This window comes from Dasypus novemcinctus, chromosome 20 (assembly GCF_030445035.2).
Source record: "Dasypus novemcinctus isolate mDasNov1 chromosome 20, mDasNov1.1.hap2, whole genome shotgun sequence".
In the NCBI taxonomy this organism is placed as follows: domain Eukaryota; kingdom Metazoa; phylum Chordata; class Mammalia; order Cingulata; family Dasypodidae; genus Dasypus; species Dasypus novemcinctus.
In genome coordinates this window covers 46,525,315-46,543,823 of record NC_080692.1, presented here as the reverse complement: position 1 = coordinate 46,543,823, position 18,509 = coordinate 46,525,315, and the positions used below count along the sequence as shown (strand labels likewise).

The following is an 18,509-nucleotide window of genomic DNA, read 5'->3' as shown; positions in this document are numbered from 1 at the left end:
ACCTGAAACAGCAGGCCATGGGGTCGCCCTTCATTTAACTCCTTTCCCAGTGACTCGGTAGTTGCTACAAAGAGAATTTATGACCACCTCAATTTAACAATTTCCAAATCCCCCCTTCCCTTAGTTTATCTCATTGCTTTGTACACTTTTAACAGCTTTAAATTTGGGGCATGAAGGAAAGGAGAGGTTTACAGAAGAAGGAAAACAATGACTTTGGAGAACGGCTTTCTCAACTCATGAGAATGGAAAGGCAAGAAAACAAAGCAGCCAGGAGTAGCTGAACCGCTATTACCCTTGGCCATTTATAATTAACCTTGTTAGAGACAAGAGAATTGTTTTCCAGAAGTGGGCAGAGAATTATTCGATCTTAAAATGGGAATGCACCTTAGAGGTCATTCAGTCCAGTCTCCTTCTGGTGCAGAAATCCTCTCTGCCATAAGCCTCTGCGTGAGCTACTGGTGATAGGAACACAGCCCCGTTCATGCCCTGGAATCCTGCACGCAGAACCGAGCTCCCGAGGTTTGAAAAGCTAATCGGGCAGTCTTGGAGCTAAGAATCATGGGCCAGTGTTCAATTCCCTGTACTCTTTCATGAAAAAAATATTTTTTTGTCTTTTTATTTAACTAAATACCGCTTCACGGTAATCACCAAATTCTCATCTCTGGAATAATGGAAATGGGAAAAAAATACCAGTCGTAATTCTGAGTTACACAGTGCCATATTATTTATTTGACCACCCGTACTCTCTGAAACACAGCCAAGAACCAGAAAATAAACCCAAGTCTTTTGAACAACCAAAATAGACGCTGATGTCCATGCCCTTTATTCAAGCGGCGAATCTTCACACTTCAGCTCAGACAGAGCGCTCTGAATTTATACACAGTTCTCACAAGCTTGACTGTTCCTTCAGCCCACAGAAGATGAAAGCAAAAATTAAACAAGGAGAGGGAACTCAGCTAGATGGAGGCATATTAATAGCTACCACTAGATAAATATTTTATCTCTAATGGCTAGGGAAATTGACTAACAGCAGATTCTCTGGTACCTGAAAAACATAGAAATCTGTGCTTCTTATTTTTAAGACCAACAATTTTATATCCTGACAGGCTGAAGAAATTCTAAACAATGGAAATAATGCTAATGTATGTGAAAAGAAGTACGTAATCTAACTTTAAATTCTTTTTCAGGAAAAAAAAATGTTTTAAAAGCTTCAATTATGCAGAAAATTCACTTTTACAAAACCATCTCATAGAAATATTTTTTGTAAAAATAACATTTCTCAGCTAAGCATGACATGTTACTTGACCCAGTGGGAAGAAATATATTTTTGAAATAGATTTCTAACTAACTTAATTCAAAATTATTTGATTGCTATTACTTAGACTGTAGTAAAGATTAGATTTTTAAAAATTCTCTGCCTTAACTGCATGAAGAACCAAGGCCCTGTGTCCTCCCGACCTCTAGCCAAGCCACGGCGAGCGAAGGTTGAGCCGCCGCCATCCCTGCGATTCCCAAGGTCACGCATCTATTACAGGCTGCCTTTGCATTACCAAGCAAAGCCGTGTTCCAGAAGAAATCATGAGTTCGTATCAGACTACCTAGGCTGCCCATCTGCTTTCCCACCAGGCAACCTCATGTTTTAGAAATAGTCTGTCTTAAAGCATTCAAATTAGAAACCTTATTTCAACAGATGTTTTGTTCAATGTGTAGCAACTATTTCCATATGTTCCATAAGGCAAAACGAGCCAGCTTATGACCCCAATTTGCATTCACTTTTGCATCCTTCTTCACGTGTTTGGAGTTGGACCTACAATATCTCCAGGACATTTAGGCTTCGCATGGAAGCAAGTAGAACAATGGCCACTGTGTCCCCTGCTGTTACGCATCTGTGAGGTGGGATGGGACCTGGTGTCTTGGATACACTGCCTCTGAAAGAAGCTGGGATAAAGAACTTTCTAAATGACTATGCAGTACGACTTCCAGGCAAAAGCCCCACCATTAAGTGACTGTGGAAAATCATAACATTAGAGCTGGAATAACATTAGTTATCAACAACAACAAGCATTTATGTTCTAACACAACACACATGTTCCGGGAAAAAAACCTCATGTTCTGTAAAATTGTGCACTAAAATCTCAGGAAAACAAATACCCCCAAAATAATAAAATAATATATTGACAAACCATAGATTAGAAGAAACTATTCACAATTCATATATCTAACATATCTGTCTGTCTGTCTGTCTATCTATCTATCTATCTATCTATCTATCTGTCTGTCTGTCTGTCTGTCTGTCTGTCTGTCTCCAAGATAGGGAAAGAAACTTTACAACTCAATAATAAAAAAAGAAACAGCCTAAACTTAAAAAATGGGCAAAGACTGCAACACTTCACAGAGATGATATAAAATGGCTACTCAGGACATGAAAAGTGCTCAACATCATTTGCCATCAGAAAAAAGTAAATTAATGCCACCATGAGCTAACACAGCCCATCCAATGGAATGGCTGAAATGAAAATGATTGCCACCACCAAACTGGAAAAGATGGGAAGCAACTGGAACTCGCACCCATTGCTGGTGGGAGCGTGAAATGCTTACAGACACTTTGGAAAACTGATCGACAGTTTCTTACAAAGATAGAGCCACGATACACCATGACCTAGCAAAGCCACTTCTGGTTCCTTACCCAAGTGAAATGAAAATCGATGTCTGCACAAAGCCCTGTTCTTGAATGTTCTTAGCAGCTTAAGCCATAATAACCCAAAACTAATGATTCAGATATCCAACCAAAGGAGAAAAGAAACTGCAGACTATTCCTACAAAGGAATATTACTTAACCATTAAAAAGTGACTGCTACTGCTAAACACAACATAGATGAATCACAAAAAAATACTATGCTGAGAGAAAGAGGGCAGGCATAAAAGAAGGCATGCACTGTATAAATCAATTCTAGAATAGGCAAAACTAACCCACTGTGATAGACTCCAGAATACTGGTTGCTCGTTATGGCATGGGGTGAGGGAGGGGAACCGATCAGGAAGGAGTGCCAGAGAATTTTCTGCGGCGATAGAAGTTCTGTGTTTTAATATGCATTTGTCAAACTGGTTGAAGAATACACTTAGGATCTGAGCATTTTACAGTATGTTAATTATACCTCAATAAAAAAAGAATTAAACAATTAGGACAAGAAAAAAAAATAACGGGATTTATGGGATAAGTAGGATAAGGGAGAGACCATTACAAATATTTGTGACATTGTAACCCAGGCACTACCGAAACCAGTTCTTAAATTCTTGGTACCCAGGAAGATAACTTGGATTGCCCAGACACACAGCTCAAAATGGCTAAAGGCCGTCCTGCAGACACTAAAAACACAGGAAACAGCAGAGTGGGAATGCTGGTGACACTGTAAAGGGAACAGAGCTGGTGGGGTGCTACGAAAGTGAAGGTGGAAGTGGAACTCTGCTGTTACGGTGGGCACAGGAGGGTGTGGCTCTCTGGGGAGGGAGACCCAGCTGCAGACACTTATTTTTAATTTTCTTAAAATAGAGCAGAAAGAGCTCCTGCTGCCCATACAACAGCCAACTTGAGGGCTCTCTCCTTTCTGGCTGAAGGTTCTATTTCTGTTCCTACTAATCCAGGCCCCATTTTCTAGGAAAATTGTGAGTGAATCCATATAATTTTCATACTCCCCATTTACCAATCATTAATGAGGTAATTCTGTTACAGAAACACAGTCCAGCAGAAAAGACTGGACCTCCTATGGGCAAGCACTAAGTATTGTTTTGCATGTGTTGTGTTCTTTATAATTCACAACTGCATTTCATGGGAGAGGACACTAAGGCTCAGAGAGGTAAAGTAATTTGTCCAGTGTCATCCAGCTGCTCGTTAGGTAGACATAGAATCTGAAGTTCTAAGCGTTTGTTGAACCCGTGTTTGTTGAACTTCAAAGCCCAGCTGTTACTCAACATACTATACGGCCCCCTACGTTATTTCATCCATACCTGTGTTTTCCATTTGGGGAAACTTATACCTCTATCCCATCAAAGGGGTTGAGTAAGCTGTACCTGGGCTCTGGTTTTCTCACTGGTCTTCGCCCCACACCTTCTGTCTTTAAGTGTCTTAAGCACTGGACCCACCTTTCTTGGTTCATTTCCCGCTCCCTCACTGCTCAGGGCACGCGGCTCTCACCTCGAAGGCATCCTCAAAGCTTTACGATCGTTACCTGCCCCGTACCTCGTGGCCTCCAAGCTAAGGGCAGTGCAAGCTAGAAGAGAGCTCCCGTGAAATCATGGAGCGGAAGGCATTCTCTAATCTAAGAAGTTCAGATACAGATACCGCGTTCAAATCAAGAATTACAACACCCAGGACCATCTCAGAATCTTCCCTCCAAGGAAATATTTATGGTTACTAAAGCTACTTCCCTCATTGTCTATTCAATGAAGATTTCCTGTCCGATCATGACACATAGCAAAGGGATGATAGCTTGGGTTAGATCAATTAGTCTGTGTTTCCTGTACATAAGATTCACATGAATCCATTGTATGCCCACCCTAGAACCAAGCTTTTTTCCTTCCTTTTTAAGCAAAAACATCCATTTATACAATCACTACTGTCTGTTACCAAGATACACAGGTAAAAGTGAAGGTAATAAACAGAAGAAAGAAAACAAGACACGATTCAAGAAATTTAACAGTTCTAATGGCAAATTTGTGGGCAAGCATGTACACTAATTACCTCATAAATCATTCCAGTCCTGGTGGCGACTGAAACTTGAACAATATTATTTATCCAGCATTAAGTTAAGTATTTCTGGTCAACTGTTATAAACAACTTCCCACTTCCACTTTCTGAATATTGTCATCGACTGTTGGAAGGAACCACGTCCCCAAACAATTTGTTGACAAACAGTTCTTAGATCCAAAAGCAAATGTCTTCAACACTTCACGAGTTGAATAAGCTAATCAGAGCGTTTCAGAAGAGCTAAATGAATTTACGTTATTTCTGTTTCCTGACTCAGAATTCAAACAGCGTGGGGTGGCAGCGGTCGTGGTGGAAGGTGTGTGGATGTGTTAGCGTGATAACTGCTAAGATAGTTGCTTGTAATCTGTCTGGAAAACCTACTACAAAGAACATTTCAAAACGAAGTGGTCTATTAAATTTCCTTCTTCTCCCAAAAGTTAATGTTTAAGGGCATTATTAAAAAGACCGAAAATTTTAAAAGATCTCCAATAAAGATAATGACATGGGTAAATACCAGATTACTGTGGTTTTTACTTGTGATTCCACTTTTTACTTCCTACAGCATCGAAAAGGCAAATATATCATATGTCAAGATAAATCAATGGATATAACTCATTGTGACAAGAACTACATAAAGGTTGGGGTGAAGGCTATGGGAACATGGTTTATGCCAGCTACGGAACTGAAGTGTGTTAAGTTGGCATAAGCAAATTGAGACTGCTATAGACTTAGGATGTTAAATTTGAGCCCCATGGTAACCACAAAGAAAATATCACAGAATATGCAAACTCACAGAGACAAAAAGTAGAGTACAGGTTACCTGGGGTAGGGGCAAAGGTAACGGGATGTTAATGCAAAATGAGTAGAGGGCTTTTGTTTGGGGTGAAGGGAAAGTTCTAGTAATGAATGGTGGTGAGGGTACTGCAACATCATGAATGTCATTAATCCTACTGAATGGTATGCCTGGGAGGGGTTGGGATGAGAGATTTATATTTGTATGTATGTTTCCACAATTTAAAAAGAAGAAAGAGAAACTGAAGAGATAATGACAATTAAATGCAATACATGATGGTGGGTAGGATCTAAGAATAGAGGAGAAAAGGCTCAAAAGGATATTATTAGGACATAAGAACAAATTGGAATATAGAAGGCAAGCCTTATATCAATATTAAATTTCTTGAACTTGCTAGCTGCACTTACGGTGATTACAAAAGCAACTCTTCTTTTCATAGGAAATGCACAAGACAGTATTATTCTGTTCAAGGAGTATGATATGTGCAACCTGCTCTCAAATGTTCAGAAAATGATTGAAGGATAAAGAGAGAGAGGGGGAGAAAAAAAGGGACAGACACACAGAAAGAAAGAATGAATGAATGATGCAGTAAAGGTGGCAAAATGTTAAAATGGGTGGATCTCGTTTTTGGGGTGGGGCTACGTTGGAGATCTCAGGATGGGGTTTGTATGATTTTGCAACTGTCCTGTGAGTTTTTAAATAATTTCAAAGTAAAAAGTTTTTCTAAAAAAGACCTTCATAACCAAATGGTCTTAAGAGCAGGTCTTGACATGTGTGACTGACTTCTTAGGACATCAGAAGATTCCTACAAGGAATGGAGTTCATAAATCAAGGCGGGTGGTGGGCAACTCAAGACAAAAAGGAAGCGTTACCTTAATTTCTCCCAACAGAAAAAAAGTACATGTATTCAACCCAGAACAGCGTTCATATTCTTCTTTTAATAATATTTGAACCAATAATGCCTTGAGGATAAACTGGGAAGATGACAGCAAGATCATGTCAAGGAGTACACAGTGGGATAGGTTACAAAAGACGGCTCTTCCAAGAAGGATTACAAGGAAATGATGGCGCATGGAAAGAGGAGATAACACTAGTAGTGTATATGGCTATGGGGTATAATGTTAATTTAATCAAACAATAAATAGAACTGGACCAAAAGGTTAGTCTTCTAAGCATGGTCTAAAGAAGACGCACCTTAACCAAATTTGGAATGCCTGCAGTATCTCAACACCAACAGTTCTAACCACAAGGGACCTTCTCCAACGCCCTTTGAGCAATGATAAAATAACTTGTAGATTAAGAGATTTAAAGCATACCTTACTTTGTCTGACACAGTTAGTTAAAATAAACTGATACTTAAAGTTATGAAAAACTGGCAAGTTCTACAGGTTTAAATATAATTTTTTTATAAAAAGGTTGTAAGACTAAAGTTGCTATTTTAAAACTAGACAATTCCTTAAACTCTTAAGCACCTTTCTCAGATGATGACAGTAGAAAGAGTACAATAAATCCGAAACATAGAAAGTCTGAAAATTTTCATCTCTAGCTTACCGTAAGGTTCTATTTAGTTGTCTATTTACCCAAACTTTATAAAAACTTTCTATAAAAGATTTATATTCCTAGAGCAAGAAGCTTTGAGTTGAACAAAAGCAATTGTCTGATAAATAGTGAACTAAAGTAAGTTTTACTTTTGCCATACTATGTTTCTAGAATAAACCAAGTATATAAATGATCTGACATCTGTAATTTGACAGTTCTCTCTCCCATAAATCCTTTGTAAGAGCTTTCACACTTCTTGTAATTCAGAACAATGATACATAATCCAATTTTAAAAGCACAATAGAAATCCCTTAAAAATAAAATTTAAAAAGCATTTTCACATCCATTTACTATTTTGATACCTATTGAATTCATAATTATTATCTCAAACCGCAAAAATTACTACTTTAAAAAAAGAAGGAGGGAAGGGCCTTTTGTACCATAGGATGACTCATAAATTCAGGGGAGAATACGAAAGCTGCAAGTTCCAATGACCCATGCATACAACATTCTCTCGTTCGCTTCTAGAGATATTGAGCAGCTTTATTTTTTAACTTTTCAAGAAATAGCCGCCAGGAACATGTCCAGGTCATCCTTTAAAAAAAAAAAAACAACCCAGAAGGCAAGTTAATGGTTAACTCACTCTGCTGAGCTGCCCGAGACAGCCCTGCCTGCCGGAACCCTTTCGCGACTCCAAGTGCAAGAAGAGCAGGCGGCTGGAAGGCAGCGCGGGGGCTGGGGTCCCTTGGCCCCATCGCAGGGCGGACTTAATTGCGACCCCAGCCCATACCGACTACTCACTTTTCAGCTTTCTTGCCTTCGGGGCAGGGGTCTGGCCCGCGTCCAGCAGCGCAGCATTTGAAAGCTGGGGGTCCCGCGGCCCCAGTGGACCCCGTGGAGGCTCGGCTCCCCCGCTGGTGGCCCGGGCAGCCTCCACCTGGCGGGGGTGGGGGGACAGTCCACGCTGGCTTCCAGCAGCGTGGCCGGGGGAGCCAGCCCGCGAGGGCTCCCCTGCCTGAGTGCCCGAAACTGCAAATGTGCTTCGCTCCCCGGGGCAGCGCCAACCCCGGCCCGCACTTCTGCAATCCCGGGCTCGCCCTCCCGCGCTCGTCTCCAGCCGGCGGAGCCCTGCGCCCCCGGGCCGCCCCTCCTGCGCCGTGGCCTCTTGCCTCAGCAGGCTGTTGACACCGCCTCTGTTACAACTCCCCCAGAACTTCCTCCGCCGCTGCCAGTCGCTGCACTGACTCCGCAGTTCCTCTTTGGGTGGTTTTTTTTTTTTTGGTTGCTATGTTCCTCCTTCACTGTTCCTTCAGGGCTCTAAGACCATCGAGGGAGCCTCTCCCTGCGCAGCGCAGAGCCGGGGGCACCCTACCTGCTCCCCTGCGCGCCCTGGCCCTCGGCTGGCCTCCCGCAGCGTCTGCCCGAGGGTGGCTTCCTGGTTGTCGGTGGCTTCGAGGTGTCTCTGCCTGGAGTTAAAAAAAAAAAAAAGTCCAAACCACAAGCTGTCAGTGACATTTCAACCAAGAGTCATCCCTGGGAAACTGTGACAAATTCAAACCTAATGCAGTTCCTCAGAGAGCAGAGGAAAAAGTAAAAGTATTTGCATATGTATCAATGCCTCAAAAGGCACCGTGTTTAAAAAGGCCACTGTACTTAAAAAGGCCACAGCCCTTGCCCTACTTTACGCTTAGGGACATTTGGGCGCATGTTCTACCCTGGTATCTCCAGCTCCTCCCTCGTGGGACCCGGTTTCCTGCAAATGACATTCCCGGTACTTAGGGCGGGTTGCCATGAGCTTAGAGGATGGCACTCCAAGGGGGACAGGTTCAATAGCCACACACGGCTGCCAGCCTTTACAGAAAAAGGAAGGAAGGAAAGGAGAAAAAAGACATGGAAAGAGAGAAGAAGAGCCTTCCTCCTTCAGGCTGCGCATCGTGGTGTATGCGTGTCTGGGCCACAGACGAAGCCTCCGTTGTTACTTCTACTCTGATGTCACCTCTACTCCATCGTCACCTCTACTGCAATCCTCTTTTTCTGGACACCTTTGTCTTCCCTTCTTCCTCACCCCAGACCTTTTGGGGTCCTTATGCTGCCCCTCTTTTGGATCCAATCCTAATCCCCCAAATACATAAAAATCCACCAGCTCTGTTAGCTGGTGATGTTTATTTTGAGCCACATAATAACATAGCACTGATTATCATGTCTGATTCAGACAAAGACCGTAGCTCAAAGAGAAGACAAACTTTAGGAGTTTGAAAGCTGCGAGGAAGACCATTGCAGGTTCAGGCCTTTCTGTGTGCCTCGTGAAGGATCACCTAGAGTCAGAAGCCCGCTGTACATCGGCATGAATCCAGCCTGGTTACAAGAAGAACGGCGGGAGAGAAAGGGATGGTCTGGTAGTACGCTCCACCATTACAGCGAGCAAGCAGACCCCACACAAAAACAAAAACCATCTCCATCTCCATGCCCACTCAGCTGAGCATCGTTCAGCTGCTGATCAAGTCACTGGTTATTTCTTATCTACTTTTCCCTTTTCCAGGAATAGCCTAAGTTCTCAAGGGTGTCCGTCATCTCAAAGGAAAACAAAAGGACCGTAAGTACTCTTAAAAACCATATTTTTATAATACTAAAGCATGCAGTCACTTATATATATCTTCACCTATAAGACAATATCTTTTACAATCTTCATGAAGCATGTCTTAGAAATGGCTTTTTGAAAAAATTAGATAGTACCATCTGTTAAAGCTATTCAACAGATGTTGAACCTTTAAGGATTTTTCTGCCATTATCTCATTATGTTAAGAGGTGTATACATGTTTTGAAAGCCAACCATTCTCCTTGCTACTATGTTCTGATGATAAATCTTGATTTCTTCCCCCAACCCCTTGCCAAGTTTGCCTCTCCCCCTGGCTTTGCCACCTGTAACTAGAATCCTGTGCATCTAACTTTTCAGACCAAAGCCCTCTGAGTCAAGGCCGAGTCCTGGCTTTTCTGTGTTCACACAGCCCATCCAGCAGCACGTGAGAGCTGATCTAGCCTCAAAACAGCATCGGAATCCAGCCATTTCTTGCCTCCTCCACTACGGCAGCCCTGGCCAAGCCACACCCCTCTCCTGGACCACTGTCACGGCTCCTAACGCAGGGGCTTTTGGGACCCTGGCCCAGTATATATTTCATATTTCAACCCAGTACACACACACGCAAACACGTATAGCCGAAACAAAAATTTTACAAAACATTACTTATCCTATTATGCATTGTACCCTGAACATTTTTTATTCTGCCACATTTATTAAAAACACTGTTCACAGCCCAGCTGATGGATTTCAGGATCTCTAAATGGTGATCTGCTTTGGAAACACACTGATCTCACCGGCCTCAATGCTTTCACTCTCACCCCCCAATAGACAAGTGTGCCCGGCAGTCAAAATGACCTGAGTGATCACACAAGCAGAATAAAATCCAAACTCCTACGCGGCAACTGCAAGGCTGCAGGTGCCTGACCCCTGCCTGTCTCTCTGGCCTCATTTCCTCCCACCACCCAGGACTCACCCGCTCCAGCAGCTTCTGGCTGTTGCTCAAACTTAGTGCTCCTACTGCAACCTCAGGGCCTTTGCACCAGCCGTGTCCTCTGCCCGGGACACCCGGGCTGTCCTTTCTAACGTAGATCCTCCTGGCCCCATCAGTCTGTCTTCTTACCTTGGAATTCTCTACCTGTCCCTTGCCACTCCTGGCACCCTGCTATACTGTAAGTTTGTGTCTTTTCTGTGTCTCCTGCTAGATGCTAGCTTCATAGAGGCAGGTTTGGGGCCCTGTTTACCCACAATCTCCTAGTGCCTGGCAAAGAGCAGCGACTCAGTGGACAGTCTGAGAACGATGACTGGGCCTTCTTGCAGAGCCCGCGGAGAGGGCTTCTCCTTCTGCGGCTTCTCCCTGGTCCTTGGATCTCTCCACTCCTCAGCACTGGAGCCTGTGTCTCTTGGGCCAGAAGCCACCTCCTTTTCAGCGAACAGGGGTTTATTATTTACCTAATGACCATTTTCTACCCCAGATAAGCACAGAATTCTCTCTCAACCCCACCTAACACTCACTCATTTTCTTCTTCGTAGTTAAAATTGCATTTAAATCGTGCTGTGTATAGCCTCCGATTGGCTTCGACTGTTTTAAATTGTAAGCATCTGGAGGGCAGGGGCCACAACCATCTGTACGTTGGTGAGGAGTATTGTCCAATACGAGATTCCCAGAATATTTTCAACAAATATTTTATCAAGTGATTTTCACCCGTAGCTGGTGGGAGGTGAAGAGCGCAGGCTTTGAAGTTGGACAAACCAGGTCTGAGTCCCAGCCGGGTGCCTTGAGCATGTCATCGAGCCTCTCTGGAGAAGGACGTCTGTTGAATTCCCAGCACTGTGCCTGGCGAAGCGGAAGCAGGCTCCCAGCCATGGCCACACTGGGCTGCTCTCCCGTGCGGTGGGACCCCGGGGGCGGGAGAACCACCCGGAGTGACCAGTGCAGGCCCCTCCGCGGAGCTCTCTGGTGCCGAAGAGAAGACTGTCGAGCGCCCGTCGAGGCGATGCTCTCTGCCTAAGGAAGCTGGCGGCTGCCTCACCCACGCGTTTTCACCGCTGTGGGGGGTCTGGCCTCCCTCTTCTTAGGGAAAGCAGATCATTTTTCTTGAGCATTCCTTTCAGTATTACGCTCTCTCTGGTGTTTAGGGGAATAAAATAGTATCTTCTCTACTTATTTTCTTTAAACCTACCTTGGTCTCTAACTACATTTTTTACTTTATTCAAGTTCAGTATATCCTCATGTTCATGCATTCATTCAATTAGCGTTTCTTAAGTGAGTGCTAAGTATGGTACTAGCAGCTGTATAAAAAGCGGTCAGAAGATATAGTCGCTTTCCTCACTTAGCATGTGATTTATGGAGTATACTAATTGCCAGACTTTCCCCAGAATCATAAGAATTGAGGTGAGAGGAAGGGTAAGATAGCAGGTTACCTAACACTTAGAAGCCTCTGTCCTCTCTTGGTTTACCTGACATTTAATTGACTAGTGGTCCATGCAGAATGCTGCATACAGAGGTGGACCAGAAAGCCTGAAGCCTGGGCGGCTGGCTCTGGAGAGCTGGCTACTAGCTCTCATACCCCGGGCCCTTCATCTGTTCGCTTTTCCTCCAGGACTCAGTCATCTGCAAATCGATGAGTCTTTCCAAAGGCCCGTGAAGGCAACTTTGGTTAAAAGAATTCTATATACTCTAATTCCAAATTCCTTCTCAGGAGAAAATAACACATTATACTGGTTTCCTCAGATATTAAAGCAACTTTGAATAGACAAGCCAATTTCACACTATTTTACAATGCAAAATGGTCACACAGAATGTCTTCTCAGAAAAAGAGTTCTGTGGAATCAATATATACATGTTGAAAAAGGTAAGCCAATGTCATGGTGCAATCACAGACCTGCCATGTATGTGCAGCATGGGTTTCTTATATATAAATGATCATCACCTGGAAAGGAATTCTTTCCTGAAACAAAAATATTCCAGTCTGAATCTCTTCAAAATCTCTATTAATTGGACAAACTCTTTTTCGAGATATTCTTTGTGGTTTCCCAAGCTGTTCAGTATCAATACGCAAAGATTTAGCTTCTCTTCTAGGACATGTTTGAATTCCTACAAGAAAAGTCATAAAACACATTCTGGCATGCTGCAGTGTTAAATATAAACAAATGACAGAGGGAACATGAAATGCTGTGGACATTCCCATCTCAATGGCATTCACAGTTACTATACCCCCAAATTATAATTGCTCATATACCAATTCTCAATTGCCCAGAGATTGATTATCCCAATTTAATGAGTGTTTACTGAGTGCCTAAAATTGTGTTTTATTTTCTGTTTATTATAGTAAGTGGGTCTCTGGCCCTTTCATCCCTTATCAACACTTTCTTTTGAACAGGCTGAGACAAGAAAATGCAATAAAATGGGTATCTGTTGTTTAGCTATTCAAAAGCAACTTTAAAAAATTAGGTTGACAAAGAGGTTGAAATATAGAGTCCAGAGTTTTCAGAATTTATTTCTGTCTTTAGCTTCACTTGGTAGCTAAGGGATGCTAGGATCAAGCTCTATAAATAATAGGCAACAGAAAAATGACAGAGAGAGGTTCCTTGTATATGCTTCCTTTCTAACAAAACTGGGAGTAGCTACATGAGCTTTTCCCAAAGTTCTACTGATTTCTGGGATAATAAAACTCTCAGAGTCTCAAAAATGAGATTCTTTCGCACAAAAATCATCTGCCAAAAATGGTAATAGACCAAGGAAATATCCAAGTTTGGACTAGCCAGATCTCACAAGGATCCACATAGAATGTGCATTTTCACTAGATCGTTTATTTGTTCTTTGTATCTCCATCCCAAGAAACAGACCTGACCACGCATGCGCACCCTCACTCCCCCTCACTCACTCTCTTCCCTCATCCTCACTCTTATACTCACCTACACACTCACACTCATACACCCCAGACACACACTCCCCACATGCCCTCAGACCAGGAGAGAAGGCCACCATGATGTCCTGGAACTGGTACTGTGTGGAATAGGTATTATTCCCTGGGCTAAGAAAGCAGAAGAAAACCTGCAAGTCTACACAGCTCAAAATGCGGGCCACTGACCCTACGCTTGCTCTCCCGCTTCTCGTCCAGAGTCAGTTCTGGATCAGTCACCCACCGAAGCAAGGAGGCAGGAAGGGCTGCAGCTTCAGGAAGCTTTTCATGCTGAAAAGCAGTTTTGCGTCTTCAGCTGGGAGTCCAGGGGCAATGCACATGCTCAGATAACAAGCAATCTAGACCACGTTCCATGGGGAACACAGAAAGTTCTGCATCATGTAACCCAAAAAGAGAGCAGAGAGGGGGAGCAGGCATAGCTCAGTGCTTGAGCCCCTGTTTCCCATGGGTGAGGTCCTGGGTTCAATCCCCGGTTCCTCCTTAAAAAGAAAGAAGACACCCGAGAGCGCTCTCCCCCACTGCCATCCAGTGGCCCTCCCTGACCTGTGGTGACACCGTGCTTACACGCTAACTTTCTTCAGGTGCTTTGTGTACTCTGAGCACAGACAGAATAATTCCCCCAGTGAGGACCTACCCATTCTCATTTTCCTTTTAAATAGAAGGAAAAGAGCATTTCCATTGTTTTGGGTTTTTTTTCATTCCTCACTTCAAACTAGATGCTACCCACTATATGTTAGATTCTGTGAAAGGGATTGGAAATAACCAGCATGAAGACATAATTCTCCACTTTTCTGGCCATCTAGTTTCCAGTGAAAAATGAAAATGGAAAAAGACCTTCTAGCCATTAACCAGAAAAAAATTGAGAGGGAAACTGACCAACACAGGTCCTCAGCCCTTCAATACTAAAGATAAATTTGGAAAAAATAAACTGAGGTGATTCATATCAAATGGTCCTGATTGACTCAGACTAGACGATCAACCTCAGGAAGGTTAGAGGAAACTTTCATTTTGTAGTAGGGCCAGCTTGGGTCTCAGCAGTGCAGATGTGCTTGTGCTAGCACAGGGCCCCCAGGCAGTCATCTGCAGATGTTCCTAGGCAGAGCAAATCAACAGAACTTGGGGGCATCGTACAATACCAGCTTCTGAACTGTAGCTGTGAGCTCTACTCTCCGTTGTTCAGCTTCTCTCAACACTACCCACATTCCTTGGTCTGTCATCGTATGCGGAGAAGTCAAGCTGATTAAACTGCACTGCCGTCCAGCCTCACTGTTCTGAAACAACGACCAGAATGAACACGAGCCTGTCACGCTAATAAAGAACATCTGTCATTTTTATTTTGTGAAAACGATGCCCTTGGGTCGGTGTAATTACCACAATCAAATAGTTTTGAAATAGTTGTTGTGAAATCCTCTTACACCCTGACAAGACTTTTCTCTCTAGGATTGCTTCAACTGAACATTTATTCGCTCTTAGGAAAGCTGTTATTCAATAAAAACTTTCACATGTGGGTGATATAAATTGCTGTGGCTCGAATTCTAGTACGAAAATAGTGGAAGGTAAAGACATTCACAGGAACAATTCCATCAAGCCCACCCAGCGCCTGAGGGTCTCCCCGCCTCCCTCCTCTTGACGCCCCCTCTGATGTTTCATAGAGCACTCTCCTATAGTTCTCTCAAAGTTTGCGTCCTGTCATATTTTAGATACATGAGAATTTTCAGCTTTCTTCTTGTATCTGTTGGGAAAGGGTCAAAAGGCTCTTATTTCCAGATTTCCATTAGAAGGCAAACTTCTAAGCGGATTTGGTCCAACAGATAGGGCGTCCGCCTGCCACATCGAAGGTTCAGGGTTCAAACCCCGGGCCTCCTTGACCCGTGTGGAGCTGCCCATGCACAGTGCTGATGCGTGCAAGGAGTGCCATGCCACACAGGGGTGTCCTCCACGTAGGGGAGCCCCACGCGCAAGGAGTGCACCCCGTAGGGAGAGTTGCCCAGTGTGAAAGAAAGTGCAGCCTGCCCAGGAATGGCGCTGCACACACGGAGAGCTGACACAGCAAGATGATGCAACAAAAAGAAACACAGATTCCCGTGCCGCTGATAAGGATAGAAGCGGTCACAGAAGAACACAGCAAATGGACACGAGAGCAGACAACTGAGGCTGGGAAGGGGAGAGAAATTAAAAAAAATAAATCTAAAAAAAAAATCTTCTTAGTTCAGAGGTGCTGGCTGGCTCCCTGCTGAGCTCAGCGTGCTGGGGAGTTCCTCCCCGGTGGGCTCTCCTCCAGCTGGTGAATTCTTAATCTGCTCTCATTCTGGAACTGGGCACTCCTGAGGCGGGTCACCTGGACTGATCTTGAGATAAATGAGGCCAGTCATTTATCCAGGAGACTCTTAGACTGAAGATGAGGAACCCAGGGGAGACGAAAGCGTGAGCTTTTTTTTGGAGAAGGAGATTCAGGATATGCAAGGTAAGTTTGGGCAGAAGGCGGGGAAGGATCTCCACTGCGCTGACCCGACTTGACGACGGGGGTGCCAGGCTGATCACCAGGAGAAGAGCCGGGGCGGCCGCACATCCAGGTGCTTAGTCACCTGGAGTGGAGAAGAGGAAGCAGTGTGGGAGCAGGCTGACCAAGGCGCTGCGGGCGCCCCACGCCCGGGCGCAGAGCAGCTGCTGCCTTTGACCGGGTCCTTCAGGGCTCGGGGAACCGCACCCCACTCTGGTGAGCCCCTGAATTCCACCTAACGTCTGGCTCAACGAGGAGGGAGCGTGGCCATGCTGTGACACCTGGAAATTGGCAGGTGGATGGTCGATCCCTGCCCGAGGGATTAAGCCCCCACCCCCCGCCCAGATCGCCATGTGGTGACCTCAGGACGCTGATGATTTTATTAGAAGGGGCACCCTGGGGGGAGAGGGGGTGACGAGCCGATTCCACTCCTCACCTAGGGCTTCCCTAGGAGACTTGACTGAGCAGGTGCATGGGCAGGGGTGCCCGTGCTGGGGGGCTGGCAGCCGTGGTGGCTGGCAGGGGAGCAGAGCACAGCCCCGGGGACCCCAAGGCCTGCAGGAGGGGCCGCCCCTTCCGCTTGGTGCCCCCCACTCTCCAAGCCAGGTTCTTGGGGCTCCTAGAGCAAGGGGTCCCAGGCACATCATAGGCGGGAACTGAGAACTGTGGGGAAGATAAACTGGACTGAGGGCCCCGGGCTGGGCGGGGAGCCCCTGTCCGACCCCAGGGGCAGGCAGGAGAGGAGGGGGAGCCTGCAGACCGCCCCCTCCCTTGACCTTGCTGACAAGTCTGGCCCCAGGGACCCAACTACTCTGACTTCACTAAATTAAAAATGGCCTAGGGGTGGGACCAAGGTCCTGCCACCCCCCCCCCAGGGACCGAAGGCCACATGCCTCAGGGCAGACACGATTTGGGGACAGCGAACCAACCTTGGCTGCACTTTTGGGTACAGGCTCCAAGGCCACTGCCATTCCAGGAGGCACAAAGGGGGAGGTTTGGGGCACCCCCCTCCCCCATAAGGGACAGCGGTTCCCTACTCCCCATGGGTGGCCCTCTGGGGAGGTGACTTCATGCGCCGCTGCACCTCCCAGGGGCGACCAAGAGGATGGGACCGTGAGGATCCCGTCCCAGCCAGCACAGCTGGGTGGGGGGCAGAGCGGGCACCCTGCGCCCACCTCCTCGCCGCATTGCACGGCAGCGGCAATTCTCCCTGTGCCCCCGAAGGGCCCTTCACCCGGGACGTCCTCCCTCCTCCATCTCGGTCCCTAATAGCCCAGCGTGGCCAGAGAGAAACGAGGGCAGGGTGCGGTGGCTAACCCGGGGTGCCGGGACTAAGAGCGGCCGTGCCCCTCGGCACCCTGGCGCGGGCGGAAGTCCCTGGGCGTCCACGGCCTCCGTGTGCAGGCGTCGCCCGGGCCGATGTCCTCACGACTCCACCCTGGGAGGCAGGCCAGGCTCAACCCGCTTCCCCGTGACGAGGCTCATCATTTACCTTCACTGGACAGCCACAGGGGTACACCGACGCCCCCACGCTCCGCCTCCAGGGGTGGGGCGGGATGTGAACAAGCTTCCCCTGCCCAAAGACTCCAAGACTTCCATTAAACCGGTGGCATCGCGTTGGTGGCCGGAGCAAGGAGCAAACCGTGCAGGGACTGCACGCACGGCGACCTGGGCTCTGACAGTCCAGCTGGGCCATACATTCCAACACGATACGAGGTGCAGCCCGGCAGGTCACCTTCTTAGGCTGGCTATAAGCCAGAGGCCAGCACCAGAACCCTGACCTGACACGGGACAAATTACCATTCCTAAAGTCACCCCCCTCCATAAAGGAGGCCCAGCGGCTGACCAGGTTATCGGCATATTGGTGCCAGCATATTCCTGGCTCGGTGGCCTCCTGGCACCCCTGTATCAGGTGGCGCGGAAAGCAGGTACGTTCCACTGGGAGCGGAGGAGGAACAGCGGCAGGAGGAAAAGGGCTGTTCCAGCCGCCCAGCCTCAGGGACCTTTGGAGCCCAAGTGTCCGTTCGAGCTACAGGTTCCGGCCCCCTGGACTCACGCCGGCAGGTCTCTTTGGCAGGAGGAAGGAGCAGGAGGCATCTGCAGACCCCTGGGGACAGCCAAGCAGCTCCCGACACAGCGCTATCCCCCTGAAAGGTCACTGCTGGCGTGCTCTTGGGCCTTGGAGGACACGATGACCAAGGGCTCCAGGTCCCCTCGAGGCCAGAAATTACACCGTGCTCCAGGCCGTGGGGAACCGGAACCTTCACCCAGGCAGGCCCAGCGGCAGAGCCTCACAGACAGAAGTGGTAGATTCGGAATGTCCTTCCTGGGCCCCCCGGAGGCGACGCACCTGCGGGGGTGGGTGACAGGGGGCCCTCCACTGTGATCCTGCTGCCTTCCCAGATGAGGACTCTTCCCTCTTGCCCTGGCAG

The 18,509-nt window shown here is 46.4% G+C and overlaps 1 protein-coding gene across 1 annotated transcript in view; it reads right to left on the bottom strand.

Annotated features, from left to right (window-relative positions):
- Positions 1 to 18,509, bottom strand: part of IRAG2 (inositol 1,4,5-triphosphate receptor associated 2) — a 131,077-nt gene that overhangs the window by 41,778 nt on the left and 70,790 nt on the right. The window contains exons 14-19 of the mRNA XM_023585047.2: positions 14,714 to 14,848; positions 13,746 to 13,847; positions 12,585 to 12,748; positions 8,449 to 8,542; positions 7,878 to 8,361; positions 3 to 64 (exon numbers count right to left, since the gene is read on the bottom strand). Coding sequence (XP_023440815.2) covers positions 3 to 64; positions 7,878 to 8,361; positions 8,449 to 8,542; positions 12,585 to 12,748; positions 13,746 to 13,847; positions 14,714 to 14,848 — 1,041 coding nt within the window. The remainder of the gene's footprint in view (positions 1 to 2; positions 65 to 7,877; positions 8,362 to 8,448; positions 8,543 to 12,584; positions 12,749 to 13,745; positions 13,848 to 14,713; positions 14,849 to 18,509) is intronic.